The sequence below is a fragment of the Pseudorca crassidens genome, chromosome 1 (genome assembly GCF_039906515.1).
Source record: "Pseudorca crassidens isolate mPseCra1 chromosome 1, mPseCra1.hap1, whole genome shotgun sequence".
Classification (NCBI taxonomy): domain Eukaryota; kingdom Metazoa; phylum Chordata; class Mammalia; order Artiodactyla; family Delphinidae; genus Pseudorca; species Pseudorca crassidens.
In genome coordinates this window covers 27,693,597-27,709,919 of record NC_090296.1, presented here as the reverse complement: position 1 = coordinate 27,709,919, position 16,323 = coordinate 27,693,597, and the positions used below count along the sequence as shown (strand labels likewise).

General features: G+C 44.2%; 3 protein-coding genes across 19 annotated transcripts in view; 2 read left to right on the top strand and 1 right to left on the bottom strand.

Annotated features, from left to right (window-relative positions):
• FLVCR2 (FLVCR choline and putative heme transporter 2) overlaps positions 1 to 4,085 on the top strand; it is a 67,343-nt gene extending 63,258 nt beyond the window's left edge. Inside the window, exon 10 of the mRNA XM_067730001.1 lies at positions 3,950 to 4,085. Coding sequence (XP_067586102.1) covers positions 3,950 to 3,976 — 27 coding nt within the window. The 3' untranslated portion in view covers positions 3,977 to 4,085. The remainder of the gene's footprint in view (positions 1 to 3,949) is intronic.
• Positions 1,179 to 9,920, bottom strand: ERG28 (ergosterol biosynthesis 28 homolog). 3 transcript variants are annotated; one of them, XM_067730011.1, is made up of 5 exons: positions 9,550 to 9,891; positions 7,042 to 7,204; positions 4,658 to 4,748; positions 2,054 to 2,172; positions 1,179 to 1,930 (listed from the first exon to the last, which is right to left on the bottom strand). In XM_067730011.1, exons 2-5 carry the CDS (start codon positions 7,172 to 7,174, stop codon positions 1,851 to 1,853), a joined length of 423 nt encoding a protein of 140 aa, XP_067586112.1. In that variant the 5' UTR covers positions 7,175 to 7,204; positions 9,550 to 9,891; the 3' UTR covers positions 1,179 to 1,850. The 3 variants fall into 3 exon arrangements, with proteins under 3 accessions (XP_067586112.1, XP_067586113.1, XP_067586114.1); XM_067730013.1 differs by lacking the exons at positions 1,179 to 1,930; positions 2,054 to 2,172 and adding exons at positions 2,196 to 3,307; positions 4,005 to 4,161 and having other exon boundaries at positions 9,550 to 9,920; XM_067730012.1 differs by lacking the exon at positions 2,054 to 2,172 and having other exon boundaries at positions 9,550 to 9,918.
• The window catches only part of TTLL5 (tubulin tyrosine ligase like 5), a 306,516-nt gene continuing 299,936 nt past the window's right edge, over positions 9,744 to 16,323 (top strand). For 6 of the 15 annotated variants that reach the window (XM_067729939.1, XM_067729917.1, XM_067729928.1 and 3 more), the window contains exons 1-2: positions 9,931 to 10,161; positions 11,468 to 11,636. In XM_067729939.1, the coding sequence (XP_067586040.1) occupies positions 11,563 to 11,636 (74 nt within the window). In that variant the 5' untranslated portion in view covers positions 9,931 to 10,161; positions 11,468 to 11,562. Of the gene's footprint in view, positions 9,874 to 9,930; positions 10,162 to 10,186; positions 10,477 to 11,467; positions 11,637 to 16,323 lie in introns of those variants that run through there. The other 9 variants (XM_067729985.1, XM_067729978.1, XM_067729970.1 and 6 more) reach the window with 4 other exon arrangements.

The following is a 16,323-nucleotide window of genomic DNA, read 5'->3' as shown; positions in this document are numbered from 1 at the left end:
CCTGTGGACCTCCACGCATGTTAATGTTCTGTAAGATCATTCCTTTTCTTACTGCCTCCTACAATAGCTGGTGAGGGAAAGATGGTTCGTACACTGAGCTATTTTTCCAGGTGGGGACGTGAGGCCTGGAATCGTAACAACCACTTTTGGCACCATGATCATCATAAAGGAAGCCAGCCTGTGGATGAAGCCAATGTAGGAGGGGAGAGCCAAAAGAATCCCAGAGAAATAGAGCTCAGTCCTGATCAAGCCATTCCTGAAGCCTGGAATCCTTTCAGTTTTGTGAGCCAATGTTACCTTTATTAGTTCAGCTAGGTTAGGGAAGATTTTCACCTAAAGAGCCTTAACTGACTGAGAATTCCCAACTGAAGTATCAACTTCAAGCTTCCTGTCAGGTGCTCACAAGCCCCCTGCCTCCCTTCCATCTCCTATCTTCCACTCCCTAACCTCACCATTCTGTAGTTACAGTGATTGTAGTCCTTCAACAAGACTAGCTGCTGCTCCCTCTGCCCTAAATGCCCACCTCACATCTTAAGACATATGATCCCTGCGATTCAAGTCTCAACTCAGATCCCAACTCCTCAGGGAGGCTTTTCCCGATGATCTAAGTTGTGCAACTCCCTCCCCTTCCTGATCACAGTACCTTGTTTTCTAGAGTTCTTATCACTGTCTGGAGTTGTTCTTTCAGGTATGGGCTTGTTGATAGTCTGTCTCCTTGACTACAGGGACATTGCCTGGGTCGTTCATCTGTCTTTCCCAGGTGTCCGGCATGCAGTAAGTGTTCAATAAACACTTGGTTGTGTTTGGATGGCAGCAGTCTTCTCCAGTGCCTTGTCCTTGGGCCCCAGTGTTCTTCTTTTCATGGTCATACGGCTGTTTCTTCTATGCTGCCTGGTTCTGCTTTCTCAAGAATCTGTTTCTTCCTTGGGAAGAAAACAAGAGAGGGTCCTGGCTGTTCAGCTGTGAACTCAGAATCTTTAAGGTAGGGGTGGAGAGGAGGAAGATTTGCCTTCCCAAGAAATGAGCAAGGGACAAAAGGCAGCCAGGTTTGCCTGAGTCTTGAGTTGGCTTACCCACGGTATATTTGATCAGCAGAAAGCTGTGATTCTCCTCTGCTAGGCCTCAGACGAGGGGCAGGAGTGCTCTGGGCTTAGGGGAGGCCAAAGTACGAGGACTGATCAGAGCAGAAGGTTTTTCTATTTATTACAAATCTCATTACACAAATACAGCTGACCGGAAGGTCTAAAAACAGCCCAGACTCTTCCAACCCTGATCCACCCGTAGGCACAAGGGTAAGGAGCCATGCTCACTTGCAGGGGAGCCCTTCTTCTCAGAAGAGCTGCCTGTCCCTTGGATGGCTCAGAGTCCTGGGTCCAGCAGCAGAGAGGAGCCCCACGTGGGTGGACACCCCCTCGAAGCAGCCCTTGGTGGCAGCTGCTGTGGGTGCGCCAGCAGCTTTAAGTTTCGCAGTTCACGTGTTCCCACCATACAAGTCAAATCGTCGGGTGAAAATAAAAGGAAGACAGCAGAAGGCCGGAAGAGGGGTCCTGGAAGAGGCTGCGGGTGGGGGAAGGGCACACAGCTGGCTTCGGATGTGCCGGCGATTCCTTGATTTGGATGGAGGGACAGAGTATTCACTTTCAAATGATTCTTTAAATGGTACATACATTTAAATGGCACCGACTTGCCGTAGGCATATTTAAATATCTTAAAACGTTTTAAATTAAAGAAAAAAAAAGGAAAGGCCTAGAAGTGGAAGATGGAGCAGAAAAGAAATTTAAGAGCAAAGAGGGTGAAGGAAGAGGCTGGCAAAGGTGGAAGATGAAGTCTCGGACGTGGTGATGTTGGCCTCAGTTTCTCTTCTTCTGTCTGGATCCTGGTTCTGCTTCTAGGTACCGGAGCCCCACTAGCATTCCCAGGATTGAGAAACCTTAATACAGAGACAAGATTAGTGGCTGACATAAGCACGGCATTTTCTTATACTGCTTGTATGAGGCTCGTCCCTAGGGCTGGGACAGCTCCTGCAGGAGTTCTAGGGTCACTGGATGCTTACTTGCCACCATGAGGGGTGCCAGGACGCCAATGGTGGGAGCTGCGGTCCCATATACAAACAGCTCGGAGAGGAAGTGCCCCAGGGCGAGGAGGAAGGTCCAGAGTGTGATGTGGTAGAGCCTACAGCGGAGCAGACAGAAACGGGACTGAAGGTACAGCTTGTTCAGTGCAGAGAAAAAGGAGTGATCGGACTTGAAACACGCAAATCAAAACCCAGGAAATGACTATGGCTAAAGAAAAACGAGACTTGGTCCTGGGAAAGACCTGGCTGCTTGATCACATCAATGTATTCACATCTAGGGCAAAATTGAAGATTTCAACTGCTAAACTGAGAGGGGAATGGTCCAGGCAACCAGAGGGCCTCTGCAAGTCTTACTTAGCAAGGTGGTGAAGCCAGCAATAGCAAAGCAGAGTCTGCAGTATGGCAATCCTAGGCACTGTAGACAATTCTGGACCAATCATGCTTACGTATTCTACTTACTCAAATGGGCTTGACTCTAGTCCAAGCCCGCGTGGCAGATGTTTGGCCAGGGGCTGGTCAGTGCTCATATGATGGATGCCATAGAACGAAGGGCATGTGTGGGGAAAGGGTAGCAAGGACCTTTCTGGGGCCTTTAGATGCTCTTGCAACGTGGGGTGGATATTTTGCATCTTAACCTAGCAAGACGGTCAGATGGAGGACACAGTGACAACCTCATGGGAAGAGGACTTGTTCCTCGGCTTTGACAAGGAGGTGGAGAAGAGAGGATGACCGACCACTTAGATTGCTGGTACCTTTTCTTTAACTAAGAAATTAAAAAAATTATGAAATACTTCAAATATACAAAAAAAACTGAATATTTTGACATTTTTGCTTCAGATACTTTTTTTCTAAGAAATAAAATATTCGGATTTCAGTTAAAGCCTCCTGTGTATCCTTTTCCCACCCTGATCCCATTCTTCTGCCTCCTTTTCCCCAGGAGTATCTTAAGTTTGATTTTTATCATTCCTGTGCATGTTTTTATACACTTAGTAAATACGTATGTATGGGATTGTCTTTTTTTTTTAAGTGAAAGCAGGTTTATTTAGAGATATACACATTAAATAGGCAGAATTTCTGAGAACAGACTGTCTCATAAAGTGAGAGCAGCTGGGAGTTGATTTTGAGTTTCCAGTTAGGGAGGGAATAGAATCAGAGTGCATATCAGAAGGCCTTGGACCAAAGTCCCAGGCTTTCAAAAAATGCTGGAAACAGAAGTCAGCATTTGCAGCTGTCCTGTGTTGAGTGAAGGGGTAATGAAAGGGTAAAGAGGTAAAGGTAAGTCTCAGCTGTCTCTCCTCATCCCCAAAGCACAGCGAGCAAAAGACATACCCCTTATACTTGACAGCAATTCTTCATCATGGTAAAGGCCTTTAAAATGATTATTCAGCCCTTACTTCCCCCCAGTCACCCTGAGAGGCAGAACAGATATACCAGTCTCATTTTATACATGAAGTGACCAAGATGCAGAGAAGGTCTATAATGCACTTGCTGCTACAAAGCTAGTTACCAATAGAACTGAAACCGGAGCCTATTTTCTTGTTTTCATTCTCGGGCCCCAGGCTGTTTCCATTAAACTGCACTGCTTCCAAAAATACGTGTCAATCTAGAACAAGTACACCAGTTTCAGGTTCAAAAATATGAAAAAATAAAGCTGGAGAGATCGCAGTGCTAATAGCCCTGCTTCAAATCCTACTTGAGTCAGTCTTCCTCAATTTAAATTAGTTGGGTCTCTTATATGTAGATCTACAGAATCAGCAATGAAAATCACTGCTTCCCAGGGCTACTAAGAGGAGACTTAATCAAGGCCATGTGGATGGAAGCATCTGGCATAATAAGAAGGGCTCAATAAATATCATTATTTCCTCTCTTGCCCAGATGCTGAGAGTCTCGGTAAGACAATAGTATGAAGCTGGTGTTTTGGTGGCCTCACCTGGGGACCTGAGCAAACTTTCCACCTTGACTGTGGTGATGACTGCTGTTGGGAAGAAAGCTCGAGCCCCCTCCAGTGGCCGGCACGGGTTACAACATTATCTAGACCAGAGGCTGTGATTGCTTGCAACTGTTCCACATTAGTCCATGTGAGTCCCCTGAAGAGGCAGAATACAGAGGAGTCCTGGGTTCTCTGTCACCCCCACCTCCTGACTCTGCATAAAGCATACAACCATTTAACTTGTGGGCTCATTTTTTTCATGGATCGTGATTTCTGTTCATTCCTGCTTCTCAAGGAGGAATGTAAGAATAAGGTATGTCATGGCCTCTCTAAAAAGAGCACACTACCTGTGTAAAAGAAAGTAAAAGAAAGGCTGACTCTTTAGTAAAGAAGTAGAGGGGTATGACGCAGGCTACTGGATCATGACATAACCAGTTTGCTCTGTCAGTTTCAAAGAATTTTCAAACTTTAAAGACCTTCAGGCCTATTATGTTTTTTAGGCCTGGAAGGAATGGAACCTATTAACCTTTTATTATCCACATCCAAGGCTAATGTATCAAAATTAACGGGTCTCCAAGAGAGGACCACAGTGTGTATGCTTAGCACCTGATTTCCAACAGAAGGCAGCTAACGCTCTTCCCTTTCTTACGTACATCTTGTTGTGAATGTCGATGGCGCAGAGGCAACGAATCACTGATGAGAGTAGCGTCCAGATTCCAAAGGTCCGAGCTTGGAGGCCATTCACTGTGCAGCAGAAAAAAGCAAGAGTGTTGAGAAGGGAGGGTCAGGGTTCCCTCCAAACTCTTCCTACTTCACTGAAGGGGGCAGGGAGCTAGGCCTGAACTCCCCTTGGCTGGGCACAGAGGAGGCTCTGGTGCTGCACATGGGAACTAGAAGGAATGGAAAGAGTTCCAGAATGAGAACTGGCTCAGCTCCTCTTCAAGCGCCTACAGCTGGGTGGGCGAGTTCCAAGAGTAGGAGCCCAACAGACAGCCCACTTAGGCAGTAACTCCTGGTTGCAGTAGTTTACGGCTCTGCCCTGGAAGCCGCTCTGGTGTTGGCGAAGCCCAGTGAACCTGGATCCGGACAGGTTTGGGGGAACGTGGTGGAGAGTGGTTCTGTCAATACAAGATGCCTAGGAGGTCAGCAGACTTTCAAGGCTGATACAGGAGATAACTCAGAAATACTGGGCTCCATCTAGATGCCCACACTCGGTCTTTAAGAGACCCAAGTCCCTGGGTCTGCTGAATCTTATGTGAACGAAGCCCTGACCAGGCTGGTTTCCTGTGCATGTGGGAAGGGAACAGAGCACTGTTGCTTTGGCGTTTGCTGGGGCCACTCTGCTTTTGCTAGCTTCATCCTGGCACTGCTGTACTGTCCTGAGCATGGATCACAGTCCATCATAACAGTGCTTCTTGACCCTGGACGTTTATTAGCATCAATTGAAGACATTTTATAAAACTACCACGACCTGGGTACCAGAACAGTTAAATCATACACTCTGGAGGTGGGCCAGGGCCCACCTGGTATTTTCTAAAACCTCCCTGGCCTTGGTGATGTTACTGTACCGGCATTGATCTAAGGCGTCCAGTAGTGGGGAGGGGGAATACCAACACGGTGAAAGCAAAGATACATTCTTTGCTGGTCTACTGAGCAAGAGAAATTTTCAGGGACAACACTGACAACTGAAAGGTCTTTCAGGATTTTGCTTTAAGGATTTTTCAGCCTTTGGGAAACCAGACGGCAATACCAAATTCACAACCTTGAAGACCTTTAGATGGTAGTAAGGTGAGAAAAAATTCCATATACCAAACAAATATCTAACGGTTAGCCCTGGAGGGCAACATTCTTTAGAAAGCATTTTGATAGCTCTTCTGATTAAAAGGCAGGAAATTTCTCTAGTGAGTGAGATACAGAAGTGGAATATCTCACCAACCCTAACTAAATTAGGCATCAGGTGAAATTCTATGGGATGCTCCGGGGTCCTGCTATGATCAGAAAAGTACCAGGACAGCCCCCAGGTCATGAGGGAGGAGGCATTTTCTACCCCTGGGCTTCTCTGTGTCAACTTTAAATTCAAAGGGCTAGACCAGACATCCTTTAAACCCTGTGAACCTATACAGGGTTCCTGGAGCATCTGAGAACTGCACTGGAGGGTGAAAAGTGGAACTGTCCTGCCCACTTTTCCAGGTTCTTTACACCCATTGTATTTGAGATTTGTTCAAAGTGAGCCTTAGCCTACTTAGTTTCATTTTATACTCAGATATTACAGAAAAATGAGTTAGGTCAGAGCCTGAATCTGGGTTAGCTATAAATGTGACACAGAATTATCAGCTACTGTGAAATGGTGCTGCAGCTCAAGCCTCCCCACACATCAGTGCAACAAAGTGCAAGCTGAAGTGTGCAGACACTCTCAGCAGAGAGGCTCAGGACACTGGGAGAGGGCGCCATGCACCGGCGGAAGTTCAATTTGGGAGACCAACTTGGAGGGATTTGGGATATCTTCTCAGGTCTATGTCAAGGTTTGAGAAGACCTTGGATTAGTAATTCTCCATCTGCAACGTAGGGTATAAACCATGTGCGCCACGATCTGATTTCTGAAAGGGGGCTGAGCTAATGTGAAAAGCTTCTTTATGGTTCTCTAGTCGGGCACCACAGAATCACCAAGGAACTGTTTCCTCACTTGCCCTTGTAATGCTTTTTGTACAGACTAGCTACCTAGGGCGGTGTAAAATGAATGAAAAGGTATTCAGAGAAGCTTGGGGGAAGAAAGGACCAAGTGCTATCCACCACATCTCTTACTCTATTGGCTGCCTAAGGCTAGATTAGGCAGCATCAGATTCACCTGGGAAGTTTTTAAAAAAGACTCCTGGGCCCCCCCAGGGGGTGAAAGGTTCAGTAAGTAGGTCTGGAGAGGGAAATGGTCACCTGTGCTTTGTTTGATTTTAGTTTTTCTAGGTTATTCTAATGTATAGCCAGACGTGGAAACCACAATTTAAGCCACTCCCACAAAGGATGAAGGTCTTTGCTTTCTTACCGAGGTCTGGCTTGCCAGTGTAGAGCTTTTCATAGAGAAAGGTGTGGTCTCGGAAGCTCTGTAGCGTGTTCCCCATGGCGATGATGGACACCATAACCAGCCAGCTTCGTAACACATTCAGGAACCGGCTCATGGCTCCCCTCAAATCTGAGAGGGCTTTTTGCTTTGGAAACAAAGGCAAAGGGCACGAGACAACAGTTGGTTAGTGTACTTCAACCATAAGCTCACTCTCCTCTGTAGTTAACCTGTGTCCCACCCGTGAGGGCTGTACTAAGCTTACTTGATCAATCATTTCATAAACTCCTCTCCAAGTACCTGAGGCTCATCCACTCCCAGTTACCCTTCACAGGGTTGGCACACTGCCTTTGAATACCTACCTTAAATCAAAGTGTGCTGACCTTTACCCAGAGTGAAAAACGCTAAATAATGCAGTGGGTAAAAATGACAGAACCAGTGGAAAAAATGGAGAGAAGAAAGGGAACAGGAGAAAGGGAGGTGTACAAATATCACTATAAAGAAGTAAAATGGACTTCGGTGTAAGACTTACAGAAATTGGTCTCAATATTTAGTCATACTAATAGTGGTGAGTCAACAGTATACTTTGCAATAAGGAGCACAGTGCTTATTTTTGTCTAAGGAATTTCTCCGAAAATATTAGCTTAAATCAGAACTCTCTTTCTTGGCTGGAATCAGTCCCCTGGGATCTTTACTTCTAGCCTGGCATTTCATGTCATTCCTTTGTAATGCAAGTGGCTCAAAGGTGACTATAAATCTACTAACAGATACCTGCCTGGCTACTGGTGACAGATCCTTCCAAGCACAGAAAAGCCTTGTACATTTGAGTGGAATCTATGGTGTGAGGGCAATATTTACATCCTTAAGTTTTCTCTACTGTGGTTCTCAGGTGCACCATCCTCCGTGAACTAGGAGAACAATCTAAAAATAAATAAATTGCAGTGACTTGAGAACTAGTAAGAAAATCATATGGAGAAGGAAACAGCAATGTTGCTGTTGGGTTAGCTATTACAATAGCTAACAGTTATTGACCACCTGTATATGCCATGCACTGTGCCAAGAACCTATCATATATTATCTCATTTAATCCTTAAACAAGGTGGATACACTTAATATTTCCATTTTACAGATGAGGGTTGGCACAGAGAGGTAAGTGACTTGCTTGAGGTTACACAGTAATAGATGGCAGAGCTGAGATACGAAGCATGGTCTGTTGGTCTATATGTTGCAAGACTGTCTAACTGTTTGAGAATATTTTGATGAAGTTTCCATTTTTGAGGAAGACAAGCATACCACAGCCACTTCTGTCTTCAACTTGTATAGAAAATACCATCAGGTCATGTACTTTTTGTTTAAAAAACAAAACTTTAGATCAACTCTTGCTGAGCACTCAGCTTGGTTTAAGTAAAAACCATGTAGATAAAAAAAAATCTTATCATGGAATTGCTTCTCGCCACCTTCGTTATGTTTTCTTGGCCCATGGTTTATCTGTTGTCAGGTTAATTTCTTGGGCCTGAAGTGGCGATAAATTATCAGGCTTCCTTTGTCACTTCGGCAGTAGATGTTTCGTTATGTTCCTACACTACCCAGCTGAAAAAGCTATTAAAGTCAGCAATGGCTCAAGACAGTGTGAAGCACCAGAAAACAAAGAGTCCTAGAGGAGGAAGGGTCAATGGGTGAATCGCTCAGTGAAAATGGGTCACAAAAGTGGACTCTGTCCAAGTCCAGAGAGAATGGGGTTCTACTGGAATCACAAGCAGTTACAGCATGGGCCAAGATGTGCACACTCCCCTCCCCTGCCATCCTCCTTATTTTCTCACCCTCCTTCAGCAGGAGACTCAGGCTCTCTCAGGGTCAGAAAAGCCGCATGGATGGCCTCCCTCTGACAGAACTTATGCCTGTTTCACAGAAGCTCTCAGAAACCCCAGCAGACAGCTGCTGAACAGAGCCTGAGCACTCTTCCGAACTGCTCTGCCAATCCTTCAGCACAATTTCCCTAAAGCTTTGGAGGGCCCCCTAGAGCATCCAACACCCATTCTCAAATTTTGCCCTGGCCCAGGCCAGCAAAGATGTGGTGTTTAGTAGAGTTGGCAGTGAGAGTTTCCTTTCTTGGCCCTACCATTTAGTAACTGTGTGACCGTGGGCAAGTAATTTACACTTTACAGCCTAGGTTTCCTTACCTGCAAAATGGAGATTAAAAATACCTATCTCAAGGGTTATTATAAGAATTACATGAGAAAGTAAAGGTTCCTCGCACCGTGCTAGGCTCAGAGTGGCCGCTCATTCGTTCATCCATTCACTAGTTCCGAACCTATCAAGCCTTCTTCATCTTCCCAGCTCCCTCTTCTCTTGGTCTCTGGAACCTCTTTTCCCCCACAAGGTGGCCTCCCTGGTATCTTCCTTCTATCCCACATCCATTTTTCCAGACTGTCCGGATCCTCTCAATCAGATGCCACACAGACACCTACCTCTTCTCCCCCACATTCACCTTACCTAGCGCTTGGACTCCCAAGAACAGCAGCAGCAGCAAGAGCAAGAAGCTTCCCCAGCACAGTTCCAGCCCTGAATCCACCTGAACCACTTGTCCCCGCCCCCACTCTCAGCCCGTCTCCAGGATTGGGTCGTTTCCATCAGTCCTCGCTCTGATTGGCTGTTCCCGTTCTGCTCGAGCAGGAGATGGGGCGTGAACCCCTTCACTGCCAATCAGCGGTTGCCGCTGCCCAAGCCACACCCCCGGTACGCCACTCTTGCAGTGACCCCTCGTGTTGAGCGTGGCGGAAGAACTCCAGGTTCGGAGCCAATCTTTTTGCGGCGGAGGTAAAAAGAGCGGAAAAAAGAAGTCAAGACTTCTGCGGAAAGCAGGGCCCTGCGCCTGCGCTGCGCGGCGGTGACGACAATTGCCCGCGCCCGAAGCCGAGCGTTGTCCGCGCCGGGTGGCGGGCGCCTGCGCAGTGGCTCCGAGCGGGCGGTTGCTTGTTGGTTGTTGTAGTAACGGGGGAAGCAGCGGTCGGCGGCCGCCTTGAGCCGGGCTGGGGAAGGAGGAGGGAGGTAGGCGCAGAGCGCTGTCCCCGCCTGCCCGCCCCGAGCCATGGGCAGATGAAACAGGTAAACGCCTGCGCCAGCGCATTCCTCTACCCGAGGGAGATGCGCTCCCAAGTCTGGGCGGGCGCCATCCGCTGCACTTCTCTCTCAGAGTCTGGGAGCAGCTGCTGGCTTCCGGGCGCGCTGGGCTGAATCTCTGCGGCGGAGTCTCCCGCGTCCTTACTGTAGGGAGCATCTGAGGACCTACCTGGATTGGAGTGAGCCGGGGGTGGGACTGAGGGCCCGATCCCTTTAGGGCGAGGACGCTCCTTGGGCGAGTGCCCTTAATCTTCTTCCGATCGCCCTGTCTCTCCCTGCTCTGCTGGCAGCCTAGGACAGGTTGGCATCCCTTCCTCGCTTGGAGGTTTTGTTTGTTTTGTATTAATTTAAGGGACTTGCAACATTTGGGGAAATACTGAGAGGTCCCGTTGGGGATACTCGGAAGAACGCCTTTGAGATTGTTAGATATTGCCCATTTCGCTGAATATGTGTAAGGATCGTTATCGGAATTGGCATTTTTTGCCCTATTTACGTTCTGATCACATATATTAATGCATTGAAAAATGAGGTTTGGAAAGATTGACGTTAAATGGTTATCTTTGAGTAATGGGAATATGGTCATTAAAACATTTTCATTTTCTTTACCTGTAATTTCTATTCCATCCAAAAAGACACGCAATGAACATGTACCTTTTCTCTATTAAAAATATTTTAAGTTAGAAATATGCTAACTTTAATGTCTATTTGATATTTGGATCATAGTTTGTGATTTTTAGTAAGGGCGAATAATTTTTGAGAGTGTGAAAGGACAGTTTTTTTTTTCCCCAGCTATTTATGACCTTGATTCAGCAGAATATATTCATTTTTTGGTTTAGTGGTTGAATTTGTTTTAGCGGAAACATGAGAGTATTTTACCTGTGCTTGGCATAGAATCTAAAGAAATGTTTGCAAGGATCTTAATACTTGCGTTTTTATTTTTAACTCACGTCAGGATTTTCTAGCAAGGAGTCTATGTTTTAGGCAATCAGCCACCTACCTCAGGCTTTCTTAAGTAAGTGTATCCTTTTGTTGCACGTTAGATTTAGTATGTAAAAGAAAAACGAGAAACTGAAACTTCACAGCAGCTCTTCAAATACAGAGGGCAGACAGTATGTTTGAAAAAAAAATCTTGATTTTTGTGGCATTTGTGAAGCACTGTGAGAGAAGGTAAGCCTCTAGAGGTTTGACACTATTTAGGTAAATAATCCATTTTCATTACTTGGAAGATCATCATCAGTAATGAACAAAAAGACAACTGCATTGTGTTTCAGGTCTTTTGGCTTTCTTGCAGGAATCTGTGCCACCCAAATTGTATGATCCAGTGAATCTGCAAGGAAAGGTCTCTGAGGCCCCCGTCTGCTGACTGCATGACAAACTCTAAAGGAAATGCCAGTCGTGATGGCCCGGGACCTGGAGGAAACAGCATCATCCTCAGAGGATGAGGAGGCGGTAAGCCAAGAGTAAGTAATAGCAAGCCTGCTTTTGACCCTTTGCGTTCAGGATGGAAAATAGTTCTCTTTTACTCAAATCCTCTTTTACCCAATATCCTTCCTTTGGTGTTGTCTGACTCTGGTTTTAGTTTTCATACATGGTCTAATTCAAGATCTTATTATTGAGTGACCATCAGCTATCTGAAATGAGATAAGGCTCTGTTTCTGGGTTCATGAGTGAACATCAGCTCTAGACGTTGCAGGTAGTAGCTCTTAGTCAACTCTTGATAAGAGCTCCTAACAGGAGATTTTGAAATTTTTAGATATTGAAGAAAAGTAGGTCTCTCAATTCTGTGACATTGGGTATTTTCTCAAAAGCCTTTAGGATGATAGAATGGTGATAATAAGAAGTTATTTGAGGGCTTCCCTAGTGGTGTAGTGATTAAGAATCTACCTGCCAAGGCAGGGGACATGGGTTCGAGCCCTGGTCCGGGAAGATCCCACATGCTGCGGAGTGGCTAAGCCCATGCGCCACAACTACTGAGCCTGCGCTCTGGAGCCCGCGAGCCACAACTACTGAGCCCACGTGCTGCAACTACTGAAGCCCACGCGCCTAGAGCCCGTGCTCCACAACAAGAGAAGCCACCGCATAAGAAGCCCACGCACCGCAACAAAGAGTAGCCCCCACTCGCCGCGGAAGCCTGCACGCAGCCATGAAGATCCAACACAGGCAAAAATAAATAAATAAATAAATTTAAAAAAAAAAGAAGTTATTTGAGTAAGTGTGAAGCAGGACATTAGAATTCTGTAGCCTGTGCTGAGTCTGTTGAGACACATGGCTTTCCTGAGTTCTTTTAGATAAGAGTCAAGTTTCTTCATTGCTGGATTCTCATAATAATATAAATGAATGATAGTGATAAGTGTAGCTGTTATAGGTGACGGTAAGAGCTTTAACTGCTGTACCTCATTTAATCTAAAGATGTTATTATTCCCACTTTATTAAGTTCAGCCCCACAAATATCAAAGAACTTCCTCAGGGATGCACAGAGAGTGATAAATTGAGATTCAGACCTAGCTTTCCTGGATTTTGAAGCACTTAGATGTTTTGCCTCCTTTAACATTAATTATTACTTGCACAGAGAATAAAGAGAGAATCTGGCTTAAAGGTAACATTAATTTTTAAGATTCTCTGTATAAGTCCACTAGGATTCATGTGCTATGTAACCTGAAAAGTGGGGATGATATCTCCCAGGCTGTTTTTTTTCTTTCTTTTTACAATTTATTTATTTAATTTATTTATTTTTGGCTGTGTTGGGTCTTCATTGCTGCACGTGGGCTTTCTCTAGTTGCGGCGAGCTGGGGGCTACCCTTCATTGCAATGCGCGGCTTCTTACTGTAGTGGCTTCTCTTGTTGTGGAGCACGGGCTCTAGGCGCACAGGCTTCAGTATTTGTAGCACGCAGGCTCAGTAGTTGTGTCTCGCGGGCTCTAGAGCACAACCTCAGTAGTTGTGGCGCACGGGCTTAGTTGCTCCACGGCATGTGGAATCTTCCTGGAACAGGGATCGAGCCCATGTCCCCCGCATTGGCAGGAGGATTCTTAACCACTGCGCCGCCAGGGAAGCCCCTCGCAGGCTGTTTTTGGGGGTATAGTTAGGATCAAATAGAATAATGTGTATGAAATTACTTTTACATGATAACGTGCCATACAAATGTTAAGGCATTATTTTTATTGGATTTTATATTGAATTTAAAGTGTATTTCTTATTATAAAGCAGAAGATTACATTATTTAATGTAATTTGAAAAAAAATTATTGAAGCATTAGTAAAGCTTTGGGGAAAGGCTTCTCATCACTATTAGATCATAGAAAATAATAGAGATTTGATATATTTGGGTCATTCTCATTCAGGATAATTAAATGGATAATTCTCTCTTGTCACTTTGCCTTCTTGTGACTTTTTGTTTTCTGTGTGCTGCCTCTTACCCACTTCACAAAAATTTTAACTTCTGCTTCAAACATCAGTCTTTCTGATTCAAGATCTTTTACTTCATGACTGTCTCTTTTATTAGTGGTCTTATAGGTTGGGCCCAACAAGTATTAGGTTGAACTGTATGAAATTGCTATTTTGGTAGGTCAAAAACAGTCAAATATTGAGAATTGTAGGTGGTTCAACCTAATATTTTAGTAAGCACTCAATAAATGCTTGCTGACTGAGTGACTAACTTATTGAGTAAATAAATGGAGGCTTCCTGCTTTAGATCACCTTAGGTCTTTTAAGTGCTTAAAATACATTTCATTACAAAGAATACCAATTGCATTGAGGTGCAGTTATCAGGATTTTTTAAAAAACCAAACTTGTGGTATAATAATATGTACGTTTTTATTAATACATTAAATAACAAGATCATTCATTTAAAACATGAGAAAGTTAGATTTTATTTTCTAAAGACAGGAACATGAAGACTGTTTTTGCTTAGTTTGCATAAGACCATCATACTTGGGTGGTCTTTGATTAACAATTAAAAGTGGGAAATACCAAGAAACATCATAGATGTCTGGATCACCACTGTGAAATGTCACCATTTGGTAGCTGAATGATTGCTTGAGAGTGGAGAGTTGCCAAATTGTTGTCCATTCTCATCACACCAGATGAGACGACTGTAATCACAGGTGATCTAGTGGCAGTTTTAATAACTACCATAACTTATAAGCAGTGATAAATGTCAGTGATATTTTGAGATGTCTGCAACAACTGTAATTTGGTATAATAAAATCTGTAATTTCAGATAGAGTCAAAAACACAGGTAATACTATTATTATTGTGTTTGGTGCCTGTATTCGTAATTGAGAAACATTAAATTTCTAGTAGAAGTTAGTGAAAATATAGGTGTCATTCCACCTTCCCCCCGCCCTCCCCATCCAAATTCACAGACCTTATGGCTCCTCTTCCTTTTAAACTCCTACTGTTGAGTTTTGATTGTTAATGTTCCATCAGCTCATGTCTATCAGATACTTGTTTTATACATTAGGAATCTTAAGTCAATCTTGTTCACACCTGGAACAACATGCTTACATTTTTAAAGTTTTGGAAGTTACAGGGTCTTAAATCATCTAAGGATGTTGACTTGATCCAAAGATATATATCCATGGATATCTGCTAGATCTGCTCAGAATCCTAGGCTGTATTAAAGTATTGATGCCGTGCAGTCCTGGACATTAGAGCTAGAAACTGTCCAGGCATCCTTGTTTTGCATGGCATTATTTCAAATAGTAAATGTAAAGGGCCTCTTTTTCTGTATTTTGTTTGGGGTTCCCAAATATAAATTTATATAGAGATGTGGAAACGTTAATTTGATGTAAGGTTTCTTTAGGAATTAAAAAAAATTTTAATTCTGATTGTAAAAGCTGGCTTTAGATCAGTTACAAAGATCATCAACAAATGATTATGTAGTGAGTGCTACAGTTCAGTGAAAGAATACATCACTGTGGGCTGGAGGAGCTAAGGAAGGCTCCAAGGAGGTGGTGAGGTGAACTGGGCTTTAGAGAGTGGGATTAAATGAACAGAGAGAAGTGGGGAAGGCATTTCCAGCAGGGACATTGGTATGAATGAGGCACCGAGGCTTTGAGTTATGTAGGCTGGATCCCAGGAGTGAATAATATCTATTCCACATGAAATTGCTTCTTAAAAACCAAAACGTTCTTAGGCTTTCAGTAAAGTAAACCATAAAACTGGTCTACTTTGGTTATTAGTCATCCAAGTTTTTTGTTCTTTTATGTCTGTAAAAGCATAATTTCTTAAAATGTACCAGTTTCTGGTGTAAATGAAAATTTAAAGTCCCAATTTTCAGCTTCCTAATCATTTTGAATCTTTTTCCTTTAGCACCACCTGGTGGGAGCATGCTTTTAATGACAATGCAACGTCTGCCTTAAGTGTGTTTGGGTCGACCTTACTGAACTAATGATTTGTCTGCTACCTCTTTTCTCTTTTCAGAGGTTGTAAGTGAAAAGATTCTGTGTCAGGGATTTGGGTGTATGTTTATTGTGTTCCTGGCTCTTGTCAGGCATTTTTACCTTTTTTCCGTAATCCATTGTTTGTAAGTGCTAAGGCACAGTGGTGCCAGTTTGCAGCTAGAGATGGATTGACAAGGAGCTTTCGATAGTTTCCAGGGTTTCTGTCTAAGACTTGATAGTTCAGGCTGCCTAATTTTTCCTCTGTCCTCCGACTTAGAAATATAGTGAAAAAAATTCAAGTTGGAAGAGAGCATAGGAATCATCTGGCCCTATACCCACATTTTACAGGCGTTTAAGATTAAAAAGCAAGCAAACCACACACAAAAAATCCCTTCTTGCACCCTATAAACACCAATTTCTCACAAAAGGGCGCTGTCACCCAAGTCAAATTGCAAGAAAAATAAGCATCCACATTCCACTTCTAGAAACCAGGAAGTGAACTAGGTATGGTTTCTCTGCTTTCCTCAACAAAGCTCTTGGCAGCTCACCCCAAGTCTAAAGGCTGCCTCACCTCTAAGATTGGTAGCCTGGCAGCCTGTGCATTCAAAGCATGGATCTGTTTAAACCTGTATTGGGAGAGTCTAACTTGGCCCTGAGGTTTGTGGTATGGCCTTTGTTAAGGAGTGTGGTCATGTGAGTTTTTGAGAGCAGCCTGAATCATGGCTAAATGGATCTTATTCCATAAAAGGAATTGATTAATTTCAG